Source organism: Muscardinus avellanarius, assembly GCF_963383645.1.
Source record: "Muscardinus avellanarius genome assembly, chromosome: 16".
In the NCBI taxonomy this organism is placed as follows: domain Eukaryota; kingdom Metazoa; phylum Chordata; class Mammalia; order Rodentia; family Gliridae; genus Muscardinus; species Muscardinus avellanarius.
The window spans coordinates 60,704,514-60,720,246 of NC_137802.1; the positions used below are offsets into that span (position 1 = coordinate 60,704,514).

Consider the following 15,733-nt stretch of genomic DNA (forward strand, 5'->3'; position numbering starts at 1 on the left):
AATTCCTTTACCCAGATGGTAGAAATATTTCATGTAATTTCTTCTTTTTGTTTTACAGGAACATTTTTTTTTTTTACATGTAGTACTTTATTCAACTTAAAAATTATTTTGGCATCTGACACAATTAAAATCTCCACCCAAATGCTAACCTTTTATTCTAGAATAACTTTAGGAATAACTCATTTGAGCTTGTTTGAAAAATCAATTTCATCCCATCGCAAGTGGTCAGCTCAGGTGACCGCACACCCACGGAGCTGCCTGGGACCATGGAAGCTCATCTGGAGTCCGGAGATGAGGCTCTTGCCTGCTTACCTCCCCACAGATTGTGTCTGCACCTTATAGTATGCCTCAGAATTGGAAACAAATGCATAGTTATTTGTTGACAGACTCCACCCTGGTAGATGAAAGTTCTCAGGAGGCAGGATCTGTGTTCATCCCTGTAGCCTTAGCATCCAGCCAATGCCTGGACATAAACGTGGTTCCGGACAACATCATGATATTTACCATGTACCAGACACGGAAGGGATGCTTAACAGACATTGCCTCCTTTGATTCTCCAATAACCCTCCAATAAGGTGGTTGGATACTATACCCTTATCTTACAGATGAAAAGCTAAGGCTAAGAAAGATCAGGCGAGCTGTTCACGGTAGGCCCAGGTACCGAGTGGCCGAGCTAGAGTTCTGAGTCCATTCTGCTTTGGAATCTGTGTGCTTCAGCTGGTCTATACGGTTCATTAGAACTGCTGAGCACGGACCAGAACCCACGTTCTGATGAGTGGCAGCAGGAGGCCCAAACAAGCAAGGAGAGTCGGAACCTGCATCCAATTGGCCATCTACTCACCAGAGGTCTTTATTGTGGCGTTGGAAACACTGAAACACCCCTTCTAACTGAATCAGAAAGAAGGTATTAATTAAAAAACTAACATCAAATCTTTGTATAAGACAGGTGGACAGCTGGCTGGTCTAGCCTGGCGCCAACTGCAATCGTGGGGCCATTGGTTTCTGTTTTATGTCAGAGAGCGGAAAATAAAGCAGGGCTATACCATGTAAATACAGAATGATGACACATTTTCCCGATTACCTTGATAAAAATGTCCAGAAAACTTTAAAGTTAGTAAGTGTCTAAATGGAGGCTTTCTTACTCCAAACTTCTACTTTTAAAACATTATGACATATGGAGAGACAGTGTCATAGTATATATTTAAAAGTGACTTATTTCATGAATAGTGCATAGATGAATGGAGAAATGAACGAATGAGCAGGTGCACTCACATATCACATATGCCTGGACCAGCGTCTTGTCTTAACATCTCATCTGTTTCGGTAGGAGCATCCGTGATTCCCTTTAACTAAATGGCAGGAGTTGTGTGCACTCGCAGTGTGCTAACTCAACTGGAAACATAAAAGGGCTCCTGAGAACGGGAGCACTCCAGCCATGGCAAATCCTGCCTGTCCAGAAGGACTGGGGAAGGACGGGTAATTAAATGAGTGAATGCAAATGGACTCTGCTTGAAAACTGCACAGTGCTGTGCACACGTAACTAAACAACTCTAGTGTTGATCGAATTTTAAGCCCCCTCCCTTAAACTTGAGTGGGAACTCTGCACTGAGTTAAGTAGGTAAATGTCATTTTTAAAAAAGACTGATTCAGAGGATTAAGGGGCTGCCCAACTTTTGTCAGAGTTTGAAGACTTTGTTTAAAGAATGCACAATATAATTTCAATTAATATTTTAATTAATTAAAATCAATTTATTTTAATTAATAATTTGTATTGCTGGTATATTGAGTTAAGTAAAATTAATTTCATCTGTTCTTTTTCCAACTTTTAAAAAAATACAGCTGCTTGAGCCGGCCGTGGTGGTGCACGTTTATAATCCCCACGCTTGGGAGGCGGAGACAGGAGGATCACGCAGGTTCGAAGCCAGCCACCATGCTGGCTTAAGAGACCCTGTTTAAAAAAAAAAGTATAAATTAGGTCTGGGAGTGTAGCCCGGAGGTAGAAGGGCTTCCAGGAACGCCAGTACCATTAAAAAAAAAAAAAAAATACGGCTGCTAAATGCAGTTTGGCCTTGGATTTAATTTTTATTGGGGGGTGCTGGTCTAGACCCTCTAGAGTTCCACCAGCTCCTATAACTCACTCCGGTTCTTGGTCTACACTGGCCTGAGGAGCCGCCAGCTCTGGGCTGAGGACAGGGTTCAGAGATCCCCAGAGCAGATGGTGAGCCTCTGCTGGGTCTCTTCCCAATGGGGATGGGCGCAGGTGCCTCTGGTGCTTGCGGGCCAGTGGGGGCTCAGAGCCAAGCCGGGGCCGGCCGCATGACATCCTGAAGCCCCAGGCTAGGGGCTACCATGGCAATTTGGCTTTCCAAAACGGAGCAACTCACAAAAAGAGGGGCAGACTTGGCCAGGAGGAGCGGAGTTGGCAGGTTTTCCCGCAGCACATGGGAGGCTGAACTTTGGCTTGGAAACCAGACCCCAACGGGGCCACTGCCATTCTCTCTACTGCTATTTGTCATCGTGATCATTATTATTATACTTACATGGGCCAACTGCTTGGGGGGAATGTCAGGATGTTACAAATGGTTGCCTGTCTTGTAAAAACGAGCCACAGATGAGCTTTCTTTCAGCCTGGGCATAAGACCAGGGCATGAAGGGGACCAGAGGGCAGCTTCTCATCTCTTACTAGACCAAGGGCCACAGACACTGCAAGGCCACCCAGCCTTCCCCTCTCTGCCAGGGCTGGAGGGAGGGTTTTCTGTGCAATAACAACAGAGGCAACAGTAATGCCCACTGAGACCCGTGTCATTGTCACAGGCATGCGTTCACCTCTGCCGATTCATTTAACTCTTTATAGGTGCATATTCCTAAGATGAGGAAAAGGTGGAGAGAGGTGGGGCAGCTTGCTCTAGACCACACGGCGAGCAAGTGACGGGGCTGGGATCTGAACCCGGGTTGTCCAGATGGCTCTGGTGTCCACACCTGTGACCATTTTTCTACACTGAATGTCTTGACCCAGTGTGGTTCCTTGGACAGCGATGGTGGGAGCTGGCCCAGTGAAGATGACTCTTGCCAAAAAGGGGCACAGATGCTCAGCAGGATCCAGACAGCCAGAGTGCCTACCTCACGCAGAACGCTGGCTGCTAAGACTTCATCTTGAAGGACCCTGTGATACCTTAAGGGGTGATGACCGTGGGCCCTGGGGGCCTGCCCTCACGGCACCTGAACTGGACTGCACTCTTTGTCTTCATGTGATACTACGCACCAAACCCCAAAGCCCACTCTTAAATAAACGTGCTAGCCACGGGAGACTCTTTCAAGCCACCCTTACAAAACCATGGCCTTTATGCATAAATCAGGTTCATGTCATTCTCTCAGGGAAACAAGAGAATATTCCCTCTATTTAATTTGTGTGTGTGGGTGCGGGTCTGGGGATGGAACCCAGGGGCATTCGACCTCTGAGCTACACCTCCTGCCCTATGTGTTATTCTTTATTCTGAAACAGGGTCTCACTGAGTTGCAAAGGGCCTCACTAAGTAGCTGAGGTTGTCTGTGAACTGTGATCCTCCTGTCTCAGCTGGTCTGTCCATCTGTCCGTCCGTCCTTCCTTCCTTTTTTGTAATGTCTTAGTCTGGTTTCGCTCTTAGGGTAATGCTGGCTTCTTAGGATGAGTTGGTATTTCATCTGCTTTGATCTTCTGAAAGAGACTGTAGACGACGGGTTTAATTTCTTTGTTTACTACTTGGTAGGATTCACCAGTGAATCCATCTCAGCCTAGCGCTTTCTGCCTTGGAAAGGTGTTAATTATTGGTTCAATTTTTTTTAAAAGGCCAACTGCTTATCATTTTCTTGTATATTTTGTTGGATTTCGTCTTTTAAGGAATTGGTCAGTTTTATACAGGTCACCTCTCCTCTAACCCTCACCCTCTGAACAGGGGCTGGGGATGAGCCAAGGGCAGCTGAGATGCTGCCCTTAAGCCCTGAGACCTTTATTTCCTTTTATTTCTTGTTCTGCTTGGTAACAATAAAAATGACGTTGATAACAAATATATAAAATACATCTTGTTTTATGTGCCACTTTTGGGGGGGGGTTCCTGGAAACCCTTCTAGCTCTGGGCTACACTCCCAGACCTATTTTATATTTTTTTATTTGGAAACAGGGTCTCTTAAGCCAGCAAGGCTGGCTTCGAACCAGTGTGATCCTCCTGTCTCCGCCTCCCAAGCGCGGGGATTACAAGCGTGCGCCACCACACCCAGCTTATGTGCCACTTTTATTTGGTTGGGGATTGGGCTGAGACAAGAGTAATTGAGGCCCACATACCATTATGTCTAAATATAAATACCCAAGGGGATGGTGTAGGCAACAGAAATTTATTGACTCTCACCCCCCCTCCCCTTTTTCCAGTTTATTGCTGGGTCCCCAGGCGGCCTTTCCTCTGCTACACACTCTGAGGTCTCCTCCTCTTTGTCTAAGGACACCATTATGATCTCATTGTACCTTAACCACCTCTTCAAAGGCCCCATGTCTTCCATTTTTGTTGCCGTATGATAAACAGTGGCTCTAGCTCTGCTGTTCCAGAACTTAGAGGCATCTGTAAGATGGGGCTGGTCAGAGTGTCTTTCTCAAAGCCCGGCCTTGATGATTACATGCGTTTTGTCTGTGATGCGCTCGGCTGCCTTGGAGTGAGGGATGGTGGTCACCCTGGAGACACGATTCGGTCCTGAGGACCCAGATGGCCAACTTTGATTTTAGAATTCCTAGACTCCTGAGACCCGCTCCAGCATGTGGAGACCTGGGCCACACCTTCTCTTCTGAGTCCCCTCTGCACCATACCCATGAGGAGTCCTGTGCAGCTGGCCTGCATGCCCACACTCCAGCCCACTGATCCCTGCAGACTGCCACCCACTGACCCCTCACTTGGGCACAGCAGTGCCCACGCCAGCAGGGTTGTGCCCCTGGGAAGGATGGGTCGTGGGATGATGCCGGCTTTGGGCCTGGAAGGGAATTCTCAGGCTGCCACCTCATTGTACAGAAGGAATATAGGGCAGACTCAGAGAGAGCAGGCATGCCCCTCAGCCCGCAGACCCCAGCCCTACAAGTAGAGCCCAGGCTGGGGAGGTCCCAACGAGAGCAGCTCGGTGGGGGTGAGCTAACTCCAGGCAGCAGGCCATATCCAGCCTGCGCCCTGTTTCTGTATGGCCCTGTGAGCAAAGCCTGGTTTTCATGTTTCTCAATACAAAATGAAAAAAAAAAAAAAAAAAAAAAGACCATACCAGCCTTTTGGCAAATACGGTTACTCCATTTTGCTACTTGGCAAAATCTAAACTTCAAGAAAAGCCTAAAATGTTTTCTGCCTAGCCCTTCGCAGAGAAAGTTTGCCAACCCCTGCTCTCTAAACCACATGCTGGCAAACCCCGTCGCCTCTGACCTTTAGAATGAAGCAGAGGCGACACAGTTAAGTTCTGGTTGTGGCCTTAAGGAGCCCCGTGGCTTCTGTTCTGGGCCTCTTACAAGCCGGCCATCATGCCAAGCAGCTCAGGATAAGTGAGTGGTCAATGGCTGCATGGAAAAAAAGCCTATGCAGAGGGGGACCCAGGGCCTGGGCAGCAGCCACAGCCAGAGGGCATCTTGGGTCTTGGGTCCATTTTGGGTCTCGGGTCCATCTTGGGTCTCGGGTCCATCTTGGGTCTCGGGTCCATCTTGGGTTTTGGGTCCATCTTGGGTCTCGGGTCCAATTTGGATTTCTGGCATCAATAGATCCCTGGGCCCGACGCCCTCACAGCAGCCCGGGGCCATGCCTACTGAGCCCTGACTCACAGAAGCAGCGTTAACATGGCGTGATCTTAAGTCACAAGTCTGGGATGGTTATGCAGCACCAGGTCATGGAACGACTGTCAAGTAACAGACAAGGAGTCACAGAGCGACCATCCTGAGGCAGGCCGAGCTCTGGGCGAGCAGAAGTCACCTAATGTCTAAAGCCGAACTTTGAGGAAGAGATGATGATTATATCCGTGTAACAGATGTCGCTCCAAGTCCTTAAAGGAGCAGAGCTATAGCTAGAGTTTATGTGACGAAGAAAAAGTCAACAGAAAGTCTTCCCCTCAGGGGCAATATTAAGAGAGCAACAGGAGCCAAGACAGAGGGGAAATGGTCTGGAATCAAGTGTACTGCCCCAGGCTTCTAGCCTCTCTCCAAGGGATTCTCCAACTCAGCACTAGTGGCCCTTACCCTCTCGTCTCCTCTCTGGGGATGGCCGGTGCCAGGGAAATGCTGGCAGGTCTCAGCTCCGGACCTGCCTCGGGCCTCTCCTGCTCAACCCAGAGGATGGCTCGAGTATTGACTTTACATCAGGACCAGGAGACACTTGTGCATTAAAGAATGAACTGAGAGTTAGGAATACATTTGGTGCCTATATGATCTTTATCGACTATTATAAGGACTTTTCAGAGCCAGGAGCTGGGTCTTTGTATGTGTGCTTGTTAAAAGGGGACAACTGGCCGCCCGTGGCTTGAGGACACCAGGCCCACACCCGAGGCTGGCGGAGCAGGCCTGGCCCTGCCACCTGCTGCCTATGAACTTTGGGCAGGTCGCCCCCCCTTTCCAGGTTCCCTTTCCCTTGTATGTAAAACAGAGATAAGACAGCCTGCCTCTAAGGGCCACTGTAAGAATGAAGTGGGCTAACAGGTATAAGTGTGTGGCCCAGGCCAGGAGGTAGATAAATGTCAGCCATCTCTCTCTTGAGACACCCAGCTCAATTTTTCCCACAGGATTAAAACAAATCTCTAAATGAAGGGTCAATGAATGCAGGCTGCAGAATACTAGGAGAAAAAATTTATTAGGGCATCATCAGGGCGCTAAAAACAAGCCACAGTCTTGCTTGCATGGACAGCCTCCCTGCTGGTGTTGGGAGAGGCGCGCGTTGGCTGGCATCTGAGCTGGAACCTGCAGGTTCCTTCTTTCTGGGGCAACAGCCCTGGGTTCAAAGCCCAGGTCGGCCTTGAACGGCAACCTTGGAAAACAGTAATGAATCTCTTTGTGTCTTCTGGAAAATATCTGGAAAACCAAACTGGATTAAGTGTTGAACAAAATAAAGTAGATAAGGTATTTAGCCCTGGTCTGGGACGGACTAGGAATTTAGTGAGGGATAGTGAAGCCACCAGGACCTGGTTCTTTTTGGGGGTCACTGGAGGTCATCTGGAAGGAGATTATGGGAGAGGAAGCTTGAACAGTGATCCCCTGGATCACAACAGGGCAGGCGCCTGGTGCTGTGGAGAACAGGGTAGAGAGGATCCTGCTCTGGAGCCAGGAAAATTAGGGGCCAGTTTAAGAGCCACAGGCAGATGAGAAAAATCCATGATATTATATAACCTACATTATTCCTGGAAAAGATCCGAGGAGAAATACCCAATTTAAGGAGGACCCCAAAGGAAAGCCTGGCTTTGGTTCTTTAAGTATTTCTTCAAACGAAAGCAACTTCTTCAATTTTTCTCTTGCTATGCCGGAGTCACTGGGCCATGACCCCACAGAGAGAGAAATTGGCCTTTGATAGAAAGAAAGGCGCGCTGGGTTTATCATTCTCTTTCTTTAATCGAGCGCTTGCTTTTCTCCTCTCCCGGGGTGGGCGTGGGGACCTGCGGTCCAGGCGGCGATGTCGGAGGAGCTGCGCTGGAGTTGATTGGTTTTCTCTCTCCGCATCTCATCTCCCCCCTCTCACTGTGGCAAGCGCTAATTTACTGCCTGACTGCCTGGCTGTGTATACGGCAGGAGTTATTTTCTCAGTACCCCCGCCCCCAATTTAAAATGCTGGTTCCTTCAGCCTGCATTTTCTCCTTCTGTTTCCTAGAGGTTCCCTCAGAGAGGTTCCAGCAGTTCCATGCTGTCCCTGCTACCCACACTGCTCTTGGGGATCACTGGTCCCTCTTCCCCTCCTTGATCTCCCAGGACGAGGCTGCCTCCGAGTTCACCGACATTTGCCTTCCTTAGAACACAAGGGTACAGCTTCCAGTCCTTCTGCACATACCTTGGTCTCCCCCAACCCACCCCTAACCTGTGTCCCCCCACTGGCCACCACAAGAGAGGGTATACTTGAGGGTGCACTGGCTAAATCTCAGGGTAAACATTTCTTTATTATATTTAGGGCCACTTGCAACAATTATTGAGGTGAGTTTTGCATAAAGGTGCGCCTGTCTATCTGCTGCCACAGACCTCCTGAGCTGGCACTGCCCTGGGATGGAAGGCAGAAGCTGTGCCCCAGGGACAGGTCCTCCTCGTCCAACCCCCAAACCTCACAGGGATCTGCTCCCAGGCAGTGGGCCACAGGACAACTATACCCATAGATGGTCCCCATGTTGGCGGTGCCACCTGTTATTTCCAAGAGGAACACTGGCTTGTCCATGTCCCTCCTGGGCTGTGGTCATCCCCTCTGACACCCCCAGACCCTTCTAGTAGATATCCTATGGGTTCCCCTTCCTAGCCAAGCCTCCCCAGGCCTGGGCAGCATGGTGGGCACTCCATGGATGTGCTAATGTGTGGACCCAGAGATACCGCAAGCTGGGTGAGGGCGCGCATGTTTCTGGTTCACTCTTGAGGCTAGAACACATTCCAAGCCACTGACTGTGTCTCTGATTGTGACTCGGCCCCTGGCTGCTGTTCATAGGGATGAAGGTTCATCTTTTCCTGGGAGATACCAAGAAGAGATGCTCTACAGCTGAAAGCACGCTGGCTTTTGTTTAGTTGGGGACTAAACCCAGGGGCATTCTACCTCTGAGCTACACCCCCAGCCCTTTTTATCTTTTCTTTTTGAAATAGGGTCTCGCTGAGATCCTCCTGTCTCCGCCTCCCAATGCTGGGGTTACAGGCCTGTACCACCACGCCTGGCTAATGTTTTAACTTCCTTTTCTCCTATGACTCTAGAGATAATGCAATTGGTGCAAAGAATGTAGGGGCTCTGGAATCAGAAGGTCGTGGGTCCAAATCCATCCACGAGTGCGAGTCACAGAACCTCTGCTCATGCATAATTTAGGACACACAAGATGTGCTCAGAGGGCTCAGCAAGGAGCGCACAGTCAGCACACCCCAGGTGAAGAGCTCTTTGCTCCATCTAGCAGGGTCCCCACCACAGCAAGGCTGCAAGGACAGCCCCGTGCAGCACGTTTTGTTTATTTCTTTATTTTTGGTATTAGGGATTAAACCCAGGGACATTCTGCTTCCAAGATACACCAGTCCTTTTTTAATCTTTTATTTTGAAACAGGGGCTTGTTAAGTTGCTGGGAGTCTCGCTACGCTGCTAAGGCTGGCCTTGAACCTGTGATCCTCCTGTCTCAGCCTCCCAAGAGCCGGGATGGCAGGCATGCACCCCGTGCCCAGCTGTGTGTGGCACATTTTAAGCATGCTTCACAGCTACTGGAGCAGGGTGTGCATGGAAGGACAGTGGCAGAGGCAACACTTGCCCTTTGGCTTCTTTTTCCAGAAAGAAGACAACACTCATACTTGAGTCTTAGCTTCAGAGGAAAATTTTGATCTGTGGCCGGATCTCACAGGCCAGAGGTCACTAAGTGTCAGAGGGGTCAACTGCACATGGAGCTTTTGCCCAGCTTTCTCAGGGACTCTCACTGGCCCTGAAGAAGCCAATGTCAAAGCAAAGAGGGCCCTCCCCGTCGGCTACAGAAGTCATCTGCTCAATGGCTCCCTTTCTCTGGGCATCATCTCAATTCCCAAGTCACATCTGCGAGTGACATTTTCTGCCTTGGCCCGTCTTCTCTGGTTAGGGAGATGCCACAGTATTAATCGATTTCAAGCTTTTTGAACAAATAGCCCTACACATTTAAGCCTCCGCTTTGCCTATTACAGAAAATGCCATTTCAGATAATTATTTTGCTTCTGCTTGGCAGGAAGATTTACACAGAAGACACAGCTAATTTAACCTTTGAGAAGACTCTGAAACCTTGAACCTGTTTGGGCTTTCCCTGTGCCTCAAGTATTTTGGGGGCCAAATATATCAACTTCCAGAACGTTATGAAGAAAATGGCTTGCAAAAAGGTTTAATGACCTAGTTATTATGACTGATTCCCCACAGTAGCACAGCTCTTTTTTTTTTTTTTTCCAGTGAGAGTCTACTGGACTCTAAACACGGCTTGTGGCTCCTCTTGCTTGCAGGCGTGTCTCTTGCCCTACGCTGTGGGCACGCAGAAGGCAGGGAACCTGTCTGATGGGATTTGCAACCCTGGGAGCATCAGGCTTGGTGCATCAGGAAGTACCTAGAATGTGGTGCTTACACAGGAATGGCTAAGGATTTGAGGGTTTGGTGTAGTGAGTGGCATGAAGGTCGGGAGATGGATCTGACTTGGAGAAAGCTTAAGAGAGCATGCTTAGTAACATGGCCTCTGACAAATTACTACCGTTGCAGTAGCCTCATCTGAAATGGGATTGGGGTGACCTCATGGGACTTATGATGCAAAGTGAGGGGACATATATATGATGCCTGGCCCTCAGAAGACACTCAATAAACAGTGGTCACTCCCTTTATTATTATTTGTACAGACAAGAGAGAAGCAAAGTCTTCAGAAATGAGGGCATTTAGAGTGAGAGGATGTCGGTCTCTGGGTATAAAGAGTTCCAAAGTTACCCAGCTCTGCTAGGAGTATGTTTCCGAGTATCTGGAGGAAGGAGGAGAGGAGGTTACCCAGCAGAGAGATGTTGACATGAGTGTGAAATTGAATTGGGTCCCCTCTCCTGAAAAGATATTCACGTCTTAGTCCCAGGGCTCTTTGACTATGTTACCTTCATGTCATAAGAAGGGATTTGCAGGTGTGAGGAGGCTGAGGGTCTTGAGATGAGCAGATGACCTGAGATTCCCTGGGTGGCCTGCAGAAGGTTCTTGTGAGAGAAAGGGGAAGCTGGAGGGTCAAGGTCAGAAGAGACAGAGAGAGGCTGGAAGAAGCCATTCTATGTGAAGTGTGAAAGAGGGCCTCGCCAGCCAGAGAATGCAGGGCACCTCTAGAAGCTGGGTAAAGCAGGGAAACACGCTCCCCCAAAGCTTCCAGAAGGAACCACCTGTCAACAATTTGACTTTAACCCAGAGAGACTGATTTTGGACTTCTGACCTCCAGAACTTTGTGTTTTAAGCGCTAAATTGGTGGCTCTTTCAGACAGTAAGAAGCCTTAGGAAATTTATATGACTAATGCTGAATGTTAGAAAAAAAAAAAGACCAGTGATTCAAATGGAGAAACCTTCATGGTATGGAAAACTTCATCTCTATGGGACACTGTCATCCCTGGTGCCATCAGATGGCCGAGGTGTCACCGAACACAAGTAGTGATCTGTGTGATCTGCAGGAGCTTGGCTTCCCCAGATGTCAAGTTCAAAGCCACCACCCTCTGTCAGTCATGGAGCTTTTATGACATCTGCTGGGCTGTTACCTGGAGCCCTCCTGTCTCTGAATCACAACCTGCTCTGCACTTGTCAGCTGGTAGGAAGCTTCTGCATCCACACAGCATCCAGAGATTGTGCTTGTCTCTGTACCATCTCCCTACTGGTCACATGACTAAGTTTGGGTTATGCCTCAAGGTACTAAGGAGTGAGCTTTTTTAGGAGAGAGGTGGACTTCTATAAGTTTTATATTGTGATAACACAACACCTCTGGCTGTGTGCCTTCAGATTTTGAATTTCTAAGTGAATTCTGTTTCCATGTTGCATTGGGATACAACAATAAAAAAAAGCCCCAAAGAAAGAAAGGAAACTAAGCCTCCCTTTGGAATAATGACTACCACTGAGGGTCATTCTAGGTACAAGTAGTGAGGGTCAATTATCAGTTCTTACAAGTTGTGGTTAGGTGTAGAAACTCATGTTTGGAGTTGATATAATTAAGTCATGAAGGTTATAATCTCATCAGTGGAGAAATCCTTTGTAATGGATTTACTGGGTGGTAACCTAGGCTGCAGAAGGTGGGTCCCTGGGGGTGTGGCCTTAAAGACTGTGCATTTGTCTTTGAATCCCTTTACACACTCTCTCTCCCCCTCCCTCCCTCCCTCCCTCCCTCCCTCTCTCTCTCTCTCTCTCTCCCTCTCCCTCTCCCTCCCCCCTCTCTCTCTCATCTACACAATGTGAGAGCAAAGCCCTTACTCTCTTCCATTCTCTGTTTCCCACCCCTAGGCCCCAAGATCCACATATCCAAGCCTTACATGAACCAAACCCAACATCTCCTCAAACTGTGAACAAATACATCCTCCTTCCTCTATGTTTGTGTGGTCAGTTGTTTTGGATTACAGCAGGGAGAAAGTTGACGGAGACAGTAACATTATTCCTAATTTGACACTGAAGAAAGGCAAAGGGCAGAGAGGTTAAGAAACTTGCCTGAGTCCTCAAGGCCTGTAAACAATAGAGTCAAGATTAAAGCTCACATAAGTCTGACTTCTGAGCTCATCTTTCCCATTGTCGCTACTGCGGCCAAGGTGAATGAATGGGCCACTATGTTGAATGGGTGAGTCTACACTGCCCACAGCTAAGCTGAGACCCTATGAAGACCTCAGGCCGCCCAGCTTTGAATACGCTGCTCTCTACATGCTGGGGCATGCAGACAGAACGTGGACTACACGAAGACCCATTCTATCATTCTCATGTAGGAAGCTTCATAAAGTAGAAAGAAATTTCCCTAGAAATGTGTTATATCAAAGAGCAGTAGAGTCCACGGCTGTGAAGATACAAGTCATGGAACCTCTTGTAGCCACACTAATCTGTTCTTCCTAAATTACACTTCATGTATAACATGTAGTTCAGAGAAACGATCACTCTGATGTTACTGAAAAACCATTATTGCAATCACCTCCTAACCCAGCTTTTCCAGGCAGAATACTGTCAGGACCAACTTCCCTCACCCGAGTATCTCTTAGATTACCCTGACCATGGTCATGTAAGAAACACGTTTCAAAGGTGCATGCGACTGGCTCACATAACAAATATAAACGTTTAGCTGGTCATGGTGGTGTACATCTGTAATCCTATACTCGGGAGGCTGAGACAGGAGGATTGCAGGTTCGAGACTAGCCTCTGCAACTTAGCAATACCCTCAGCAACTTCCTATTTTAAAATAAAAAGTAAAAATGGCTGAGGGTATAGCTCAGAGGTAGACTGGCCTTGGGTTCAATCCACAGTACTACAAACAAACAAACAAACAAACTTGTAATTGCAATACTTGGGAGGTTGAAACAGAAGGATCACAGGTTTAAAGGTAGCCTCAGCAACTTAGCGAGGCTCTCAGCAACGTAGTGAGACCTTGTTTCCAAATAAAAAACAGGGCTGCGGGGTGTAATCCAGAAGTAGAAGGCCCCTAGGTTCTATCCCCAGTACCATAAAACAAAGCAAAACAAACAGAACCATAAAATCTCCATGAAACAAGACATGGCCTCATGTGCGGTGAGCTCTCCCGGGCCCTTTTTCTGTGTTAGTCTAGTTTAGACTGTTTGGTGGTTGCGACCCGCACATCAAGTTAACAAACCACTGATCCCCACGCTCTGCGTGGAGGTTGCGTTGGGAGTTTGAAAGTCCCGGTCTATGGAACAAGAAGCGGGGATCCCTACCTCGGGGGCGATGTAGTCCGGAGTCCCACAGAAGGTCCTGGTCGTGACCCCATCCATCATGTGTTCCTTGCACATCCCAAAGTCGGCGATTTTGATATGACCCTCTGAATCCAGCATGACGTTATCTAACTTCAGATCCCTGCAAGGAAGCAGGTCGCTGTCAGCGTCCTCCCCGCCCAGGTGACAGAGCTTGCTCTCCGCCCAGCTGTTATCTCAGTGGCACTTTAAGTCCCTGGAGCGCTCGAACCAGAAATTATTGTGTCATATATAGCCTGGAATATAGTAGGCACTTAAATCCTGAATGACTGATTGATGGCTGAATTGTGATTCTAATCTTGGCTGTGCCCCTGAATCTAGAGAGTCCAATTTATCAGGTCTGGGGAGATTCCAGTCCTTTGGCTTATTCATATTCTGCACAGGGTAGAGGCTGAAAACCAGCCAGGTTTGGGAAATGATGGGTTTAGAACCACCTTGCACGGTCCTTCCTCCTGCCTGTCCTTTTAATTAGTCTTCAATTAATCCTGCAAGACATTCTTCTCTTTGGCACTAGGCGTCCGCTGCGGCTAACAACTGAAAGAACAGAATTCAATAGTTTTTTTTCTCCCCTTTCCTCCCCCCAGTTCTACGTGTTCTCTTCCTTTCTGAGAATCTATAACAGCAATCTATAACGGCAGTTCGGTTTCCACCTCCCTGACCTCCAGTCCAAACACAAGGCGGAGGAAGGAGCTGTCAGTGGCGAGAAAGAACATGTTTTCTCATAGAAAGTAGAAATAAGATATAAAAATCTTTCAGGTCTAGACATCAGAGGGTAACTCTGATTGATTCATCATGAGGGTGCAGAAAAGGGTGAGTCCCGGCCGGTCTGCATTCCCAGGGGGTGACCGACTCCACACGAAGGTCTCCATCCTGGAATTACATGCCCGCAGAGGCCCAGCAAACCTCTCCTAGTGCCGCTGCTGCGGCTGAAGAGCTTCTGTACGCACCTGTAAATTATTCCTCTTTTGTGAAGGAAGAACAGGCCAATGGAGATCTCTGCTGCATAGAATCTGCAAAAGACAACGTGCTTGAGGTTTTGGGCTTCTCTGCACATGTGTACACTTTGCAGACTCGTGTTCAGGCATCAACGAGATGAAAGAGGGTAAGACCGCAGGCTTTCTGAGACCGACATCACTTTAACTGTGTTCTTGCAGTCCTCCCCCCTTCCCTCCGCCCTTTCATCCCTCCAACTCCCCCAAGAACAACATGGCTCATAAAGTCAATGAGACAGGTTTATTTTTCTTGACTGGGAAAGGTGACTAGATCATTTACTGCTTCGCAAGTAATTTCTAATCTCATCATTTAAAGAGCAGATATGTGTTCGGCTCTTGTACGTGAGGGATATGGCAGAGTGCGGTCGATTTCCGTTTCCCTACTCATGGCCACACTACGCTGGTGTTTGAAAATACAATTACTTCCCGGATGACAAACACCGCGCATGGGAGACTTTGCGCCAGCTCGTTCTCTCCCTCAAGTGCCATCACTAATGGGACAGGCACTGTGATTCATACCCGAGTTTGCCCTTTTAAATATCTTATAATGAAAAGCGGTTATGGGCATTATTTCCAACTCATTAACAGGTTAATATCCGAATTCAGAATACACGCGGAAGGATGTTTGCGAATTTGCAAGGCAGTTAGGAGTCTCTGAAGCCTGAGAAGCCACATGTCTGCACCTGAGCAAATATCACACCCAGGCGGCTTAAAACAAGCATAGGTGTCTACAGGAGGACAGAAAAGAAAACCAGGCAAGGCCCAGCTGTTAACGGGGCCGCCTCTGAAGACTTGCAGGAGGGGACGGCGTGGGGGAGGGACAGGAGATGGGATGATGGGTGATTTTTACACTATTTTTCATGTGTATTAAAAAATAAAACCTTTTATACAACACCAATGGAATGAAAGGGCATTGGCTGAGACACTTTTGTATTGCCTTACAGCCCAAGGCGGCTGTTTTGCTATCTACCCCTCACAGCTCTGTGCTATTGAGCTCAGATTTTACAATCTGAGCTTTTAATGCTCTACACTTGCGATGTTAAGAGAGGAGATGAGGGCAGGTCTTTCTAAAAATGCTTTTTACTCTTTAACAAAAACAAAAGCAGAAAAATCCCTCTTGACATTTTTTTTT

The 15,733-nt window shown here is 48.0% G+C and overlaps 1 protein-coding gene across 1 annotated transcript in view; it reads right to left on the reverse strand.

The window, feature by feature from the left end:
* Positions 1–15,733, reverse strand: part of PRKCA (protein kinase C alpha) — a gene marked incomplete at both ends in the record, with an annotated part of 433,234 nt that overhangs the window by 29,335 nt on the left and 388,166 nt on the right. The window contains 2 exons of the mRNA XM_080714110.1: positions 13,574–13,712; positions 14,557–14,619. Coding sequence (XP_080570236.1) covers positions 13,574–13,712; positions 14,557–14,619 — 202 coding nt within the window. The remainder of the gene's footprint in view (positions 1–13,573; positions 13,713–14,556; positions 14,620–15,733) is intronic.